The sequence below is a fragment of the Scomber scombrus genome, chromosome 14 (assembly GCF_963691925.1).
Source record: "Scomber scombrus chromosome 14, fScoSco1.1, whole genome shotgun sequence".
Classification (NCBI taxonomy): domain Eukaryota; kingdom Metazoa; phylum Chordata; class Actinopteri; order Scombriformes; family Scombridae; genus Scomber; species Scomber scombrus.
The window spans coordinates 27,532,868-27,549,633 of NC_084983.1; the positions used below are offsets into that span (position 1 = coordinate 27,532,868).

A 16,766-nucleotide genomic window follows, 5' to 3' on the forward strand; every position below is an offset into this window, starting at 1 on the left:
TCCTCTTCCTCCCCGTGGCTGCATTAAGCTCTTATTGTCTGGATGAGCAATTATGAAAACACCATGATAAATTTCTAATGGAGTTTGGAGTAGCGCAGACGTCGCAGGGGCTAATTTACGCCCCCTCAGGTTACCGCGGGGCGTTTAGCAGCACTTAGTTATGGCCTCTGCGAAGCGTAACGTCAACGTCAACCCCCCTCCCCCTCACCCCCCCACTTCCTGCCTCCCTCCTTCTTCTCTGGACGATTGATTAGGATAAAACAACAGCGTGACAGATAAGTGTTCAATCTACAGAACGAGCTCACCGATCAGAGTAATCACTGCTCACTGTAACAGGAAGGAGATTATAGATATGAACATGAAAGTTTCAGAATAAAAGCTGCAACTGGGACGTAAACTGGGATCATGGTGGTAAAAAATATATACACACAAAGTTCCCAGCTGAGAGAGTTTTAAAAAAAAAGAAGTGATGTGCTTAATTAAGAAGAAGGAGGAGAAGGAAAGTAAGGGAGGAAGAGGAGAGAGAGGAAGGAGAAACAGACGTAGAGGGGGATGATGAAAAGAGGTTGAAAGGAATTTGAGGAGCAAGAGGAGTTGGAGAAGATTTAGAGGAAGGAGATGTAGAAGAAGGAGAATGACAACGAGGATGAAGGGAAGTTTGAGGAGGAATAGAAAGAGAGAAAGAATTAGGAGGATGATGAAAAAAACGCTGGTTAAGATGAGGAGGAAGAAAAGAAGAAGATGATGATGATGTAGGAGTTGGAGAAGATTTAGAAGAAGGATGAGGAGGAAAACCAGGAGAGAAAGAATTAGAAAGAGGAAGAGGATAAGGAGAAAGTTGGATAAGATGTGGAGGAGGAGGAAGAGAAGTAGAATTAGAAAAAGGAGGAGATGTAGGAGTTGAAGAAGATTTAGAAAAATGAGACGTAGAAGGAGGAAGAGGAGAAGGAGAACGACAGGGAGGATGAGGAGGAATATGAGGAGGAAGAGAAGGAGAATTAGAAAAAGGAGAAGATGTAGGAGTTGGAGAAGATTTAGAAGAGGGAAGAGGAGAATGACAATAAGGAATTATGAGGAGGAATATGAGGAATATAATCTCTGTTATAACCTAATTTTAATCTAGCTTTTATTAAACTATCTCTATTTTATTTCTTTAAAAAAAAAACTTTTATCTTTTTAAATCTATTTAAACGTAGTTTTTTTTACTCTAACTTCTAATAAACGTCTTTTCTTATTTTCTCGTATTTTTATTTATTTCTTTTTCTCTTATTTATTTTAAATTTTTTAATTCTTATTTTCTCTCCCGTGCATTTGTTTCAATATTTTTCTTTTTTTTCCTTTTTTCTTTGTTATTTATTCTTCATTTTTATTCCTTTTCTGTCTTATTATCAGATTGTCAATTAACTGTGAAGCACTTTGAACTATATTATTAACCTGAATGAAAGCTTCTATATAAATACAGATTGATTGATTGATTGATTGATTGATTGATTGATTGATTGAAGAGAAGAAGACCAGAACAGGAAGGAGCTGAGTTATTATTACCAACACATCCTTCTTTTGCTAAACATCTTCCAAACTTTTAATTACACTCGTTTACCTCCGGCTCTACTTTCTCCGTCTCGTCTCATGCTGAGTAATAACGGCTCTGCGTCGTCGTGCAGCCGCTGCGTCGGCGGATCAAACCCTCACCGACTGCAGCAGCTGTATATATATGTATATATATATATATAAATATATATATTCTCCCTTATTTGTCAATGCGGCCGTGGCAGTTCTGGGTTTTTATGTGCGATAATAAATGTAATAAAAACATGTAGCAGAGGTGATAAAGATACGCTGAAGGACATCCAGATGATTATGGAGCGGCGGCGGCGGCTGAGTCTTTGCTCGCTGCCTCTCTGATGACAGTGATTTGGAGGCGAGTTAAACTGTTATTAGTCTGTAACGCGCCGTCCTTTAACGCTCGCGGGGTCGAGCTCCTCTAAATGAAAACAAACGGACTATTTTTATAATCGTTAAGACTTGAATTTTAGACGTAAAGTTTAACCCTCACATGTTGTTTGATCTCCTCATTAAAAAGTGTTAACCAAATGTTGATTATTGAAAGCATCAACAGCTGATCTGACTGATCAATAAATTTGATTAAACCTCCTGTTGTCCTTGAGTTAAGGAAGGAAGGAAGCAAGAAGGAAGGAAGGGAGGGAGGAAAGGGGGGAGGAAGGAAGGGAGGAAAGGAGGAAGAAAGGTAGGAAAGGAGGGAGGAAGGAAGGAAGGAAGGAAGGGAGAGAGCAAGGACGGAAGGAAGGGAGGAAAGGAGGAAATAAGGAAGGAAGGAAGGTAGGAGGGAGGGAGAAAGGAAAAGAGGAAGGGAGGAAAGAAGGAAAGAGGATAGAAAGGAAGGAAGGAAGGGAGGAAAGGAGGGAGGAAGGAACAGAGGAAAGGAAAGAAGGAAGGGAGGAAAGGAGGGAGGAAGGAACAGAGGAAAGGAAAGAAGGAAGGGAGGAAGGAAAGGAAGGAAGGACGGAGGAAATAAGGAAGGAAGGAAGGAAGGTGGAAGGGAGGGAGAAAGGAAAAGAGGAAGGGAGGGAGAAGGAAGGAAAGGAGGAAAAGGGAAGGAAAGGAGGGAGGGAGGAAGGAAGAAAGGGAAAGAAGGAAGGGAGGGAAGGAAAGGAAGGAAGAACGGAAGGAAAGGAGAGAGCAAGGACAGAAGGAAGGGAGGAAAGGAGGGAGGAAGGAAGGGAGGAAAGGAAAGAAGGAAGGGAGGAAGGAAAGGAAGGAAGGACGGAGGAAATAAGGAAGGAAGGAGGAGGATCTTACAACTATGGAATTAATGTGACATAAAACTACTTTTTTTGGCTGTTGAAACCAAATATTTCAGTTTGCAATGTGATGTTTTTGTTGCTTTTCTCTATTTTTGCCAATTTCCTGTGCGCTTATTTTAAAGATCAAACTATATTATACTATACTATATATGTTTTTATTACAGTTTTGATGCTTTATTATGAATCTAGATGTCTGTATAGCCCATAAATTGGTTGTCAGTACTTAAGTCGACTCTCTGTGGACGTTATTCAGACACGCTGACACAAACACGACAGTCATGAAAGAGTCACATCTGTATGTTTTTAACTCACTTGTCTTCACCCAGCACGACTCCAAAGCCTGCGTGCTCCACCCGGGTCACCTGGGGATTGTACCAGCCAATCATCTGAGCCGCAGCAAACACTACCTGGAAGTGTGTCGACTGCAAGTAAAAAAAAACACACACACACAAAACATTCATGTTAAAGTTAATTTTTCCAAATAATGACATCTCAAATATCTTCTCTATCTACAAATGTCTGTGTTAATTTTGGAGAACATCAAGTCCTTTAGTGACCTTTTAAAGTTTCCACATGAGGCCAAAGACACAGACTGTATGTAAGAAATGGACGTAACATCCGTGACGTCACCCATTGGTTTGTGGACTGCTGCTCGGAGGCCAATAGTATCGGATCTGAGCAGCGCCATCTTGAAAATTTCAGGTGCATGCTGGGTAAAATAAAAACACTGATTCTACTTATATGGGCATCAGGAGGAGCAAGAGGCGCCCTCCTGAACCTGTGAACCAATCAACCTGTCAATCACGACGTAGCCACGCCCTAACGCATACCCTGCTTTATCGTCACATATAAAATCAGGGAGGCCAAAATGTCCCAAATGAACATCATACTGCATTGAAGAAGGCTTTAAACTAGCGATTGAGACCATAAACACATTTTGAAAACGTTTACTGAGGTTAAAAATCAAGTGAGAAGTTGGTGAATTCTCCATTGACTTGTATAGAGACGGAAGTTCTTTTGACACCAAAACGGTCGCCCCCTGGTGGCCTTTTGATAGAATGCAGTTTTAAGTTACTTCAGCGTTGGCCTCATTTCAGAGGACAGGAACTCCCCGCCTGATCTAAAGACACAGACTTTATTTTTTACAGTGCGTTCAGACTCGAGACGTCAATTCAGGGAATATTTTAACAGATCGGGGTCGACTAAAACGAGTGTAGTCAGTGTCAACTCTGTTCTTTACTGCCTGAAAACTGTTTTTTTTACCTTTATAATTCAGGTAAGCTTCACATTCACACCTGGAAGCTGCCCAGTACAACCACAGTCTGACCTGCTGCCACTGAGCAGCTCCACTGAGGGCTTGCTGGGTGGTAGTAATGAGGGGAAGGAGGAGGGAGTGTGAAGGAGGGGTTGGCAGGTGCTGTTTTTTCACTTTTCCAAAGACCAGATTTATCTTGGCAGTCTGGGGATTGAACCAACGACCTTCCGCTCACTTCTGATAAAGTGCTACGTGCCCCTTTTCTGCTCCACATACTGCAAACACACTTTGACCCGGTTCGTGCCTCAACTGACGATTGGCTCGTTGGTTGGTTTTCTGGACCTCCGACTCAATCTGCTTCAAATCAGTTGTTCAAAATCACGCTTAGACGACATTTATTACAAACTGACTTTCTGATCTGAGCTGGATTTACTCGACAGACCCAAACATTTAAGAATTAGCAACACTGATGAGGCTACCGAAAACGATTCTCTGAGTCTCTCCTGAAACTATTACGATCAGGTTTTATTCTTCCAGTGTGCTGCAGAAACTCCTGCATGGACTAGAGAACATTTAAGTCCCTCATGGTAAAACTGAATTAAGGTATTAATCAACTTCCTCTTCCAAAGAAAGATCAGAAGTTTTAGTTTCTTTAACCTTCGTGTCGTCCTCCCGGGTCAAATTGGTCCCGTCTGTTTTGACTGTTCCTTTATTTCCTTCCTTCCTTCCTTCCGTCTGTTCTTCCTCCCTCCCTCCTCTCTTTCTTTCCTTCCTTCCTTCTTTCCTCCGTCCTTCCTTTCCTTCCCCCTTTCTCTCTCTTTCTTCCCTTCCTTCTTTCTTCCCTCCATCCCCCTTTCTTCCTTCCTTCTGTCCTTCCTTCCTTCCTCCCTCCCTCCCTCCCTCCTTCTCTCTTTCTTTCCTCTTCCTTTCCTTATTTCCTCTGTCCTTCTTTCCTTACTACCTCCCGCCCTCCTTCCTTCTTTCCGCTGTCCTTCCTTCTTTCCTTTCCTCCCTTCCTTCCTCCCTCCCTCCTTTCTTCCTTCCTTTCCTCCCTTCCTCCCTCCTTTCCTTCCTTCTTCCTCGCTTGACTCAAGGACAACAGGAGGGTTAAGAGCAGGACTTTGGTTTCTTAGTGTCTTGTTTCTGAATTCTTCTATCATTGTATCCATCCATCATCTTTCTCTCACTTTTCTCTCTCTTCCTCCACCCACCTGTCCACTGTCCGTAACGTAGATAATGATGTCGGCTTTTTCCTTGAAGATTCGCTGGCGCAGAGCTGCGAGGTCCGACGTGTCGTAGGTGTAGCCGCCGTCCGACTTGACGATGGTGAGGGGGATGGACTGACCCGGGGCGAAGACGATCTTACGACCCTCGTCCAGCTCCAGCATGCCTGTGGGGACGGAAGGATGGATGGAAGGATGGATGGATGGATGAGGATGATATACATGGAAAGGGGAAAGAGAGAGGATTGGAAATGAGGGAAAATACAGTAATAATGTAGGTTGGAGAGTTATTGGAGAGGAAAAAAAAGACAAAAGGAGATGAGTGAAACAGAGAGAAAGGGAGAGAAATTCAGAAAAAGAGGGGATGGAGGGTAAAAAGAAAGAAGTGAGACACCCCCCCTCCTACTTCCACAAAGCATTAGAGAAATAAAATCAAGTTGAGAAATAAGAAGACATTTATGAGACACTATTGCCCCCTGGTGGTCATATCAGGTAACTGCAGGCTGCAATTTCAAGGAATGTAAGAATATTGATGTAAAAATGCTTCAAATAGACACAAAACCCAAAATTACACATTAAATATCACACAGAGACAACAAGGACTTCATATCAGTACAACTTAAAGCTCCATATAGTTGAAATTTTCTAGATTTCTTTAAATAAAAGATCAATTTGAGACGATTTCCCTTCAATTTGAATAACAGCTTCCTCTTATACTTCTGACTCTCTCACTCACTTAATTTTTCAGGTGTTCAAACTGACCTTTCTGCTCAAACTCCTTCACCACCTCCATCATCAACTCCTGGTAGTACGACTCTCCTCTCTCGATGAGCTGGACGTCCAGACAGTCGTAAACCTTCTGAAACTCTGAAACACAAACAGTCACCAGTCATTTACATGTTATAGTTTGTTATAAGACCCAATTAAAATATCTAATATCAAGAAAAACAAAGTTAGAAAAGGCCAAACAGCCACGAAAAGCTTAAAAGAGTGGTTCCTGTAATGCGTTTTCAGACGTTTCTTAATTGATATAAATGTACCTCATCAAGCAATTAACACAATTTAAGTTGGTTATCATGCTCTCTGTATGAATGGAAACAAAATCTCTGCATTATGATAATTATAATACACTAAACCCCCAAAATCAACTATAATTCTCTTCCAAATGTTTTGTTTTTTCATATAAAAACCGATGTAAAATACAAAAAAATGAACCTTTAAACCCCCAAAATAGTGTTTTTGTTAGTTTTTTCAGCGCTCTCTTTAAATAAAACCAGTACAATACTAAGGATGATTTTAGGGAGTCAAAAGATAAGGGAGCAGGTATGTTGCCTGACATACATGCAAACTACTGTAAACTGTTATAACATATTAACAAAACCAACTCAGAGCTTCTCTCATCTGGATTTCGGTGGTTGAAATTGTAAAAAGAAAGAACTAAGATTGTTAAAAACCCTTAAAAAAAATACACCCAAAGCCACACATTTCAATCGTAGGTAGCGACAGTGGAAAGATTGGTCGTCATAGTAACAACAAAAAAAGGTCACGATAATTCATTCTGGTCTATTTTCTGATACACAATCAGTGCGTTTAACAAATGCAGTTAAGTAACGGTGGATTAAGCAGATTTGTTAACCTGGTTTCTGTAATCAGTGTCGGGGATTAGAGAAACCGGGGCGTCCACAGCGAGATCGTCCCCTGAAGAACCTCCGAATTATCTGCCATGTACACGTGAGCGGGGTTTCTAATTGTTACACGTGTGATTAACAAAAGACTACAAACAAGAGACATTTGTCCTTGTTGCAGGGTTATTATAGTTACACTAAAACTAAAACTAACAGTGAAAAACTAAATAAAAACTACAATGAACAAAGCAAAACTAACTAAAACTAAACTGAATTGCAGATAAAATCAGTTTAATTTTAGTTTTCTTTTCATTTTCTCCATTTTGACTCTATTGTGTTGAGATAATAGGCTAGTACCAGTAGGGGAAATAATGGCGCTTTTCCACTACACAGTTCCAGCACGACTCGCCTCGCCTCGGTTTTTTTTGCGTCTCCATCAGGGATAGTACCTGGTACCTGGTCCTTTTTTAGTACCGGCTCTGGTGAGGTTCCAAGCGAGCCAAGCCGGTACTAAAATGTGACGTTGACACACTGCTGGCCGCTGATTGGTAGTTGTCGCTGGAAGAGTCATGAGCCGTCCCACACAAGAATCAAACCAGGCATTTTTAAATACCGGCAGCAGCGTTACCATTGTTACAGCCATATGGCTCAATTTTCTTGCTTTGTGTGTGACAAAAAGCCTCATACAGCAGCAAGTACACCACTGCCTCAATGTCCTCCATTGTTTATGTGTTTTGTGTCGCAGCAGTTTCGCGGAGCCGTGCTATGACAACCCCGCCCACGTTGAGTAGGTACTTTTTTTGTAATGGAAAAGGTCTGTTCTGGAACCGTACCGAGTCGAGGCGAGTCTTGCTACAACTGTGTAGAGGAAAAGCGCCATAAAGCTAAGTTAAAATTGTCCCGGGTATATAGAGAAATCTATTTAAGTGCATGTAAACACACTGATGGTGTAAAAACTCTTTTCTATGATGGTGCATTTCCTTCACCTGCTTAATAAACTACCAGAAATAAAGTGTGGTGTCTCAGAAGAAAGAAAAAAGGTGGATTATTCCTTTACGTAGTCACACACAGAGATAGATAGAAACATTTGCAGTCTACCTCTCCTGGAAACGTCACAGATGAGGTTCCAGGCTTTGATGAAGTCGGGCTCTTTGCTCTGCAGTCTGACGACACACTGGTACGCCCGCTTCTTAAAGTCCTCCTCCTCATCGAAGCGCTTCTTCGACTCCTGATGGGAGAGGAAGAGGAGGAGGAAGAAGTGGGCAGAGAGAGGGAGGGAGAGAGGGAAAGTAGAGACAATAAAGCAAATAAGAGAAGGGAGGATGATGTTAGAAGTTAATGAGGTGTGGAGATAAATGAGGGAGGACGACAGCAACAATACACAGCTGCAAAGAGCTTAAACATTCCTACAGTGCAGATACACGATGCTGCGTTCAATGTTCTCCTTTTATTTTATTATCATTTCTTTTTTTATATAACTCACATTAACTGTGCAGAGTTTTTCTTTCATTGTTCCTTTACTCCTTAAACCATTTTCCCCTCTGTGAACTTTGCATGAAGTAAAACTACGATGGAGGACTCTTCAGATACAGATTAACCCTTTAACACTGATCCATGAGTTTTATAGAGCTCTACATCATCAGTGTTAAAAACCTGATGTATATACGATCAGATACATGCAATACACAGATAAACCACCAGGGGGCCTTTTATTTCAACGCTGTCAGTGAGACACAATTTTAAAAGGCCTGGATATTTATTTTTTACCAGTTTATAAAAAGTTATCTTTTCCTTCCTCCCTTTTTTCTCTATCTTACCTTCTGTCAGAAGGTCCAATAAACTCACCAGTTTCAAAGAATTATAATTTTCTGGCGATTATTTGATGTTTCAGACTTTACAGGTTTAACATTATTTAGCCAGGTTTAATTTGAGAGTTACTTGCTTTTCTTTCTGTTTTTGGGAGATTTTCTTGTTGTTTCATGGTCAAAATAAATCACACCTTCTTTCAGTTCTTCACCAAATTTCTGAGTTTGTCTTCTATCATTTTTCCCCAACGTGATATTTACCACTTTGCCTTAAACAAAATGTCACTAAAACAATTACTTGAATATTAAAATAGTCAATTAATTTCCTATTGACTCATTGTTGCAGCTTTATTACACTCACATCTGTTTCTTTGCAAAGATTTGAAGTGAAAGGAGCATAACAAGACACAAAACATGTTAGAAACTATAAACCAAATGATTATTCTCACTATCGCTTCATGTGTTGATTATTTCCCATCCTAATTAAGAAGTTGGCGACTATAAATGTTTTTGTATTAAAGTGATGATCAGAAAAGTTGCTAATGAACTAAAACTAAACCATCATGTATGTACTGTAAATGTCAATCATGGCAATTTGCTTTTTTTTCTTTTCTTTTAGCTCATTTCTTCCCCTTGTTTCCCTTAAAAGCTGAAACATTGAGCCAACTAGTAAAGTATGAGAGTAACGGATCCCCTCTCTAGACTGTTTCAAGATAATAATAATAATAGTATTTCAGGACAGTATGAGGATTATTGTGACTTTTATTTGGTCAGATTAATCTTATATCAACATTTCCTGTAGTTGTTTTCATCTCTGTGAGCAGCATTGGAGAACAGACACAGATGGAGGTTTAACTCACTTTGTAGAAGGCCTGCAGGTCACTGATGGGCGGGGAGACGGTCTGGTAGTTTGGGAATTTATCCTGCAGGTGAGCAATCAGCATCCCAAACTGGGTTCCCCAGTCGCCCACGTGGTTCAACCTGAGAGGAACAAACCAGTCACTACAGCTGCTTCCTCAACTTGTCTTACTTTATATATTTGAGGACTTATGATGTGGAGAACACATGTACATTTCACGTAAATCGGATTATGCTTGTCATGTGAGGCTGACTTCCTGTGTCCAGTAGGTGGCGCTATGACTACGACTCAAAATTGAAGCATAGATGTGTTCAGGACATGACTCATCCATCATGTGAAATTTGGTGCAGATTAAAAGATGTCTGTTAAAGTTACAGCAACTTTCTGCTTCGTGGCAAAACATCAAAGTTTGTTGCGCCGCCACGGCAACGGCATTCCGATTGAGGCTTTGGATTTTTAAATCGCTTCATCACAACAGGTGTTAAGATGGCACTGAGTGAATTTGAAGACGGAATCATTACAGCAAGAAAAACACTTAATGTTCATTTCAGCTTCTGACTAGAAAACTATGACCTCATCCTTTAATAACTGAGCATTGACGCAGTTTGTGTGAACTGACCTGAGAACGTCGTAGCCCAGAAACTCAAACAGCCGACACATGCTGTCTCCGATGATGGTGGAGCGCAGGTGACCCACATGCATCTCTTTGGCGATGTTGGGAGAGGAGAAATCCACAACCACCTAAACAACACACACACAGAAACAGCCAGGTAATTATGAATATAATCATTTAAAATAAGGAAATACCAGAAAATCTGCATAAGAAAATGCCAGTTAAAGCTTGTGTCCATCCACTACTGTTATGTGAATATTTGTATTTATTTATATAACAGTTGCTTGCAGAAGAAGGAGGACACAACGAGACAATGCCATTAAATCCATTGTACTTTTTTGCATTTTCTGTTTTATCTATATACCAACTTTTTCACTTTAGTTAATCATAAAAACGCCTTTTTCCCCAAAAATTTCTGTTGTTCCTATTCAGGTTTTTCCAAGCATTCATTGAAAAAAAAAGTTGGATGGGAATACACTCATTAATAACAATAACAACACTTTGAGATTTACTAAGTTTAAGTTTAAAAACAGAAAGTTCGTACCTGCAAAACTCTTATTTCACCATCTTCCCCTCTAAAAAATCTGAATATTTTAGACTCCTCTAATTATCTCTACTTGTTTATTGTTTTATCTTAATTATGTTGAGATAAATAAAACTTCATCTACTTCATAAAATTCTGACTATTATCCAGTTTAAAGCTACTGTATGAATGGGATCTAAAAACGCCCCCTGGTGGTAAATAATAGTAATTACAGCAGAAAACAATTAAACCCTTCATCTAAAAACAGCTAATCTCTCTACTGATGATTTAAATAGTGATTAAAAACATTGTTAGTCATGTCGAGTGTGACGAACCTTCTGCTTAGAGGCGAGCGGTGGCGGCTGAACTCCGTTCACCAACAAGTTGCTCAACAGTTTGGACACAAACATCCTCTTCAGGTGGATGTTGATGAAACCTGAAGATATAAAACAGACATGACAGGAGCCAATGAGACTAAATATATGATATTAGAGGTGCTTCAGGAAGGACAACACATCTATTAACTAACAAATCTGAATAAATTAAAGTGATCATATTCAGATTTTAGCACTGGGTGATTTGATGACACCTGTGGTCACTGGTGGTAACTGCAAGTGTGGTTTAATATGACAGATATAGCTATAGACTTCACCACTAATAATGAAAAAAAAAGACTTTATAGAAAGGTCATCACTTAATGTTTAAAACTGAATGTTCACTGCTGAAGAAAAGAGCAAACATTAATATCAAAAAATGGGGTTTGATTTAATAAAAATGTTAAGGAGTTTCACTTTAACTCGTGAAATTAAATGAATGTTTTGCTGACATTTTTTTTTACTAAAACTTCACTGTTATATAAAACTCTATTCTTTTATTTTCTTTTTACAAATTTGGATCTGGCCGTTTTAGAGACAAAATTATTTGTCTTTTTCAAGAGTGATTCTGTCAAAGTTTTATTTAATAAAATATAAACTACATTTTATTTTGACGTAATAAAATTGTTGATGAAATGAAAAAAAAAGTTGATAAAATAAAATTTGCCATATCATTGAAAAGAAATGACATTTTAAAAACTGATTAAGATATGTGATGATATGCAGATACGTTTTAACATAATATTTTATACAATTTTTTAATAACCTTTGTGTATTTTCTATCTTTCACAGTATTTTTCAGGTTTTTGTGGATTCTCTTCCTAAAATTTGGGGTTATTTTGCTAAATGTATCATTAAAAAATACAATCTATTATGAGCAGTAGTTTTTTAAATGTTTTTATGATTGTTTCTGTGTGTAAGGCCTTTAATTTATTTTTGATTTATGTGTATATAATTACATTTTGATGGGACAGTGAACTAAATTATATTAAAATGCTTTTATGTATTCCCATAATACTGTAATGTTTACATTGATGCTTGTTTTTCAATAAAAACATAAAAATAATGACATGTTTCATTGATTTGTGAAAGTTAAAAATATGAAAACTGACAAAATGTTGACAGGAAATCTCTGCAATGCTGCCGTCAAACATTTCACAATAAAAGTCTCCATAAACTACCTGGTCCAGCGATCTCAGTCTTCTCGACGAGTTCGTTGTCTGGAAGGTTCTGGATGATCTTCTCTGCGATTTCCCTCGGGTTGACTTTCACCCCCTTCGCCTTCAGCATCTAACACCACAACAAAGTTTAACATGTGTTAAATGAACAGCTGCAATCATCCATTTACAGCTAAACTCACTGAAACCTCAGCACAGCACCGCAGAGCCTCACAGATTAACAATGAGCGCATGGTAACTTCTGACAAGTTTAATATGATATAAAAACACAAAGTGCTGATTCAGCAGTCGGCCACTACAGTAAGAAATATGAAACATTGCACTTTTTATAATGAAAAGCTTGTAAATACAATCAGAGCAGCTGCAACTTTCAATCAAATTCACCATAAAACTTTTTAATGCTGTTAAAAATGATATTAAATCATGTCACCTCGTAATGAATGAATAATAACTTCTGTACTTTCTCAGCACAGGTTTGTTTTATTACTGGAAAGAAATAAAACTTCTTAAACTTTGTGTCGTCCTCCCGGGTCAAATTGACCCCGTCTGTTTTGACTGTTCCTTCTTTCCTTCCTCCCTCCTTCTCTCTTTCTTTCCTTCCTCCCTCCGTCTTTCCTTCCCTCCTCCCCTTCTTCCTTCCTCCCTCCTTTCCTTCCTTCCTCCCTCCTTTCCTTCCTTCTGCCTCCCTCCCTCCTTTCCTTCCTTTCCTCCCTTCCTTCCTCCCTCCTTTCCTACTTTCTTCCTCCCTTCCTCCTTTCCTTCTTCTTCCTCCCTTCCATCCTTCCTTCCCTTCCTTCTTTCCTCTGTCCTTCCTTCCTTTCCTTCCTCCCTTCCTTCCCTTCCTTCCTCCCTCCCTCCTTTCCTTCCTTCCTTCTTCCTCCCTTCCATCTTTCTTTCTTCCTTCCTTCCTTCCTTGACTCGAGGACAACAGGAGGGTTAAAACATTGATTTTTTTACCCTCAAAGGACAATGAAAATGAAATGTAAGCAGTTTTCTATCTATTGTTATCTGATCTAAAGCCGGAGCAGTCATACCTGGGCCATCGCCATGGCGCTGTTGCACTGGTAGTCTCCGAACTTGGCCTGCTGGTTGGGCGTGACGGCCAGCGGAGGATTGTCCAGCTCAGGATACGACAGACGGATGGCGTCGCCGAAAACTTCCTGAAGCCGCTGGTTGATGTTCAGCATGGATTTAGTGCAGTGAGTCCTCTCACTCTGCAGACTCTGAGGAGACACAACACATCAGCTTCACTAAGCATGAGGAATATACAAGAAGACAGACATATTTTGGTAGTTTAAGACTGTTTTATACTTTTTTCAGCTGTAAACAATTGTCAATATTGAAATCAAACATAACACAATTATATACATTAGTCTTAAAATTTGGATAACACATCACCCCAAGACTGTTATAAATGTTATAAATGTTTTGCTTAATTAGAGTTTTAGTTTCTTTTACTGTAAAACTTTAAAGTGATATTTTGGTTGTTACAACATTTTTCAGGTGTTTTAATTTGAAATGTTAATGTATTTTTTCCTTAAAATGTCAAGTTATTTTGCCATTTCAAAAACCTGCAGACTCTGAGGAACCACAACACATCAGCTTCACTAAAACATTAAGATTATACAAGAAGAAGAGGCACATGCAAATACAGGAAAGGCACATTTTGGTAGTTTAAGACATTTCTATACATGATTTCAGCTGTAAAAACAATTGTCAATATTGAAATCAATGATAATAGATTGAAATCAAGCTGTTCTCTGGAGGAAAACAACACAATTATATCCATTAGTCTAAAGATTTAGATAAATCTAGTCAGGTGTGAAATATGTAGAAGTGTGACCAAGGCCTCAGAGAGAAAACCAACAATACGTCTGTAGAACCTGATGATGTCATAGAACCTGATGATGTAATAGAACCTGACGATGTAATAGAACCTGATGATGTATTAGAACCTGATGATGTAATAGAACCTGATGATGTATTAGAACCTGATGATGTCATACTGTAGAACCTGATGATGTCATAGAACCTGATGATGTAATAGAACCTGACGATGTAATAGAACCTGATGATGTATTAGAACCTGATGATGTAATAGAACCTGATGATGTATTAGAACCTGATGATGTCATACTGTAGAACCTGATGATGTCATAGAACCTGATGATGTAATAGAACCTGATGATGTATTAGAACCTGATGATGTCATACTGTAGAACCTGATGATGTCATAGAACCTGACGATGTAATAGAACCTGATGATGTCATAGAACCTGATGATGTAATAGAACCTGACGATGTAATAGAACCTGATGATGTCATAGAACCTGATGATGTATTAGAACCTGATGATGTAATAGAACCTGATGATGTCATACTGTAGAACCTGATGATGTCATAGAACCTGACGATGTAATAGAACCTGATGATGTATTAGAACCTGATGATGTCATAAAGTGAATTTCCCAATAATGTAACAATCTTTGTAGCCGATGATGTAATAAATTATTACATTATTGGGTTAACCTTATTTTTGCAGAACCTAATAATGTAATAATTTCCCCATATTGTAATAAACATTATTACATTTATTTATTGAGTTATGATGGTTTTTTTTATTAATGACATTATTGGGAAATTATTACATTATCAGGTTCTACATACGTCTCTCATTGCTTACATGATTGAAAAGGAAATGCTCAGCGTTGTTTATGATGGGTAGTAAATAAATCCATGTTGTTATATTTCTGTAAACCTGTAAGATTTTTTATTTTAATTAATGTTTTTCTGTAAAGAAATGGAGGCTGATTATCATTTAAATTAATACAAGTTTGTGCAGTTAAAGCTTGTTGTTTGTTATAAATATTTAAAGTTATGTTTTGACACATTATCTATTTAGTACACTGTGAATATTTGGCTATATATCTCAATTAAATCTCTACTTCAATCATTCCTCAATCTGTTGGGTCACTCACCCTCTTCAGGATGTTGAGACGATACTTCAGCTTTGAGTTTTCCTCTCTCAGTTCGTCCAGACGTGGAGATGCGTTCACGTTCTGCGGGTTCTTTAGACTCTCGATCTCTGCAGAGAGACTTCGGATCTCCCGCTCCTGAAAAAATACCACAAAAAAAAAAGCAAAAGAAATCAGACATTATCATTCATGAAGGAAGACACCTGATAAGAAATGTTACGGACCATGTTACGGACTTTAAACCCAGAAGAATAAAACTTGAAAGGACAATAAAAACATGCAAACATTAAAAACAAAAGGCAATAAAAACATACAATCAATTGCTTCTTAAATGCATGTTATCCTATTTACAGATGTCTGTCCCATAAATCTAAATGCAGATTAGTCACTGAGACTCCTGCCATGAATGAACCCCAACAATTAACCCTCTTTCAAAGTCAGTTAGATCTTTTACTCTTATCATTTTGGCAGAAAATCTGAATGAACTGGGCCTGCTCAGCATTTTTATACGTAACACAGAGCATGAATGGATGTGTATTTGTACTAAGCAGTGCAGCTGTGTGGAAGCATCTGGGTTTATCCACTCATTTATTCAGATTTCTCCCTTAATTTGAATGACAATCACTTATTTTACATTATACATTTTTAATTAATTGACCTTACTTTGTAGAAACCCATTTTCACTTTCACATTAAAGACGGTTTTATTGAAAATTATTTTTTGTTGTTGATTCAATTTATAAAAGCAGTAAAAGGGGGTGAATACTTTTTATAGGCACTGTATACGGCCCTAATACGTTGTACCATTCAAATATCTACTAACTTACTATTATCACTGATTGTATATATAGTGTAACATCTTGTACAATACAATTTAACATATGGCACCAATATATTTATATCTTATAGTAAAGTTGGTGCATAAATGAAAGAGAAAGTGACAACACATTGATTTATAGCTGTTGATTAATGAGCAGCAGAAATGTACATAATTCCCCAATAATGTAATAAAAAAACCCTCAAAACTCAATATGAAAAATGTAATAATGTTACATGTAGTAATGTTAATTATTACATTATTATGTTCTAAAAAAAATAAGGTTAACCCAACAATGTAATAATTTATTACATCATCGGTACAGAGATTGTTCCATTATTGGGAAATACAGTTTATTACATTATTATAAAGTTATTACATCATCAGGCTGCTTGACTACTGAACGAATGGTTGGAAAACGACATAAAAAGTGTATTATTTTAAATAAAAGCCATTAAAGCTGCACATATTAATGGCCGAATTTTAGCACTAAGTCTAACTATTCACCTCACACTCTTCATGTTGTCTTATATAACAGTTAGTATCATTTATAAGCTGAACATTTTAAATGAATAGGTTGTTTAATGGAGTTTGGTGCATGTTGACTTTACACACACAGTAACACATACGCAGTAACACACACAGTAACACACACACTCACACACACACACACACACAGTAACACACACACTGAC

General features: G+C 38.2%; 1 protein-coding gene across 3 annotated transcripts in view; it reads right to left on the reverse strand.

Annotated features, from left to right (window-relative positions):
• rars1 (arginyl-tRNA synthetase 1) overlaps positions 1–16,766 on the reverse strand; it is a 101,954-nt gene that overhangs the window by 17,212 nt on the left and 67,976 nt on the right. For all 3 annotated transcript variants that reach the window (XM_062433288.1, XM_062433289.1, XM_062433287.1), the window contains 10 exons: positions 15,259–15,393; positions 13,315–13,503; positions 12,284–12,392; positions 11,064–11,164; positions 10,212–10,333; positions 9,594–9,714; positions 8,027–8,156; positions 6,066–6,170; positions 5,292–5,470; positions 3,138–3,247 (listed from right to left, as the gene is read on the reverse strand). In XM_062433288.1, the coding sequence (XP_062289272.1) occupies positions 3,138–3,247; positions 5,292–5,470; positions 6,066–6,170; positions 8,027–8,156; positions 9,594–9,714; positions 10,212–10,333; positions 11,064–11,164; positions 12,284–12,392; positions 13,315–13,503; positions 15,259–15,393 (1,301 nt within the window). The remainder of the gene's footprint in view (positions 1–3,137; positions 3,248–5,291; positions 5,471–6,065; positions 6,171–8,026; positions 8,157–9,593; positions 9,715–10,211; positions 10,334–11,063; positions 11,165–12,283; positions 12,393–13,314; positions 13,504–15,258; positions 15,394–16,766) is intronic.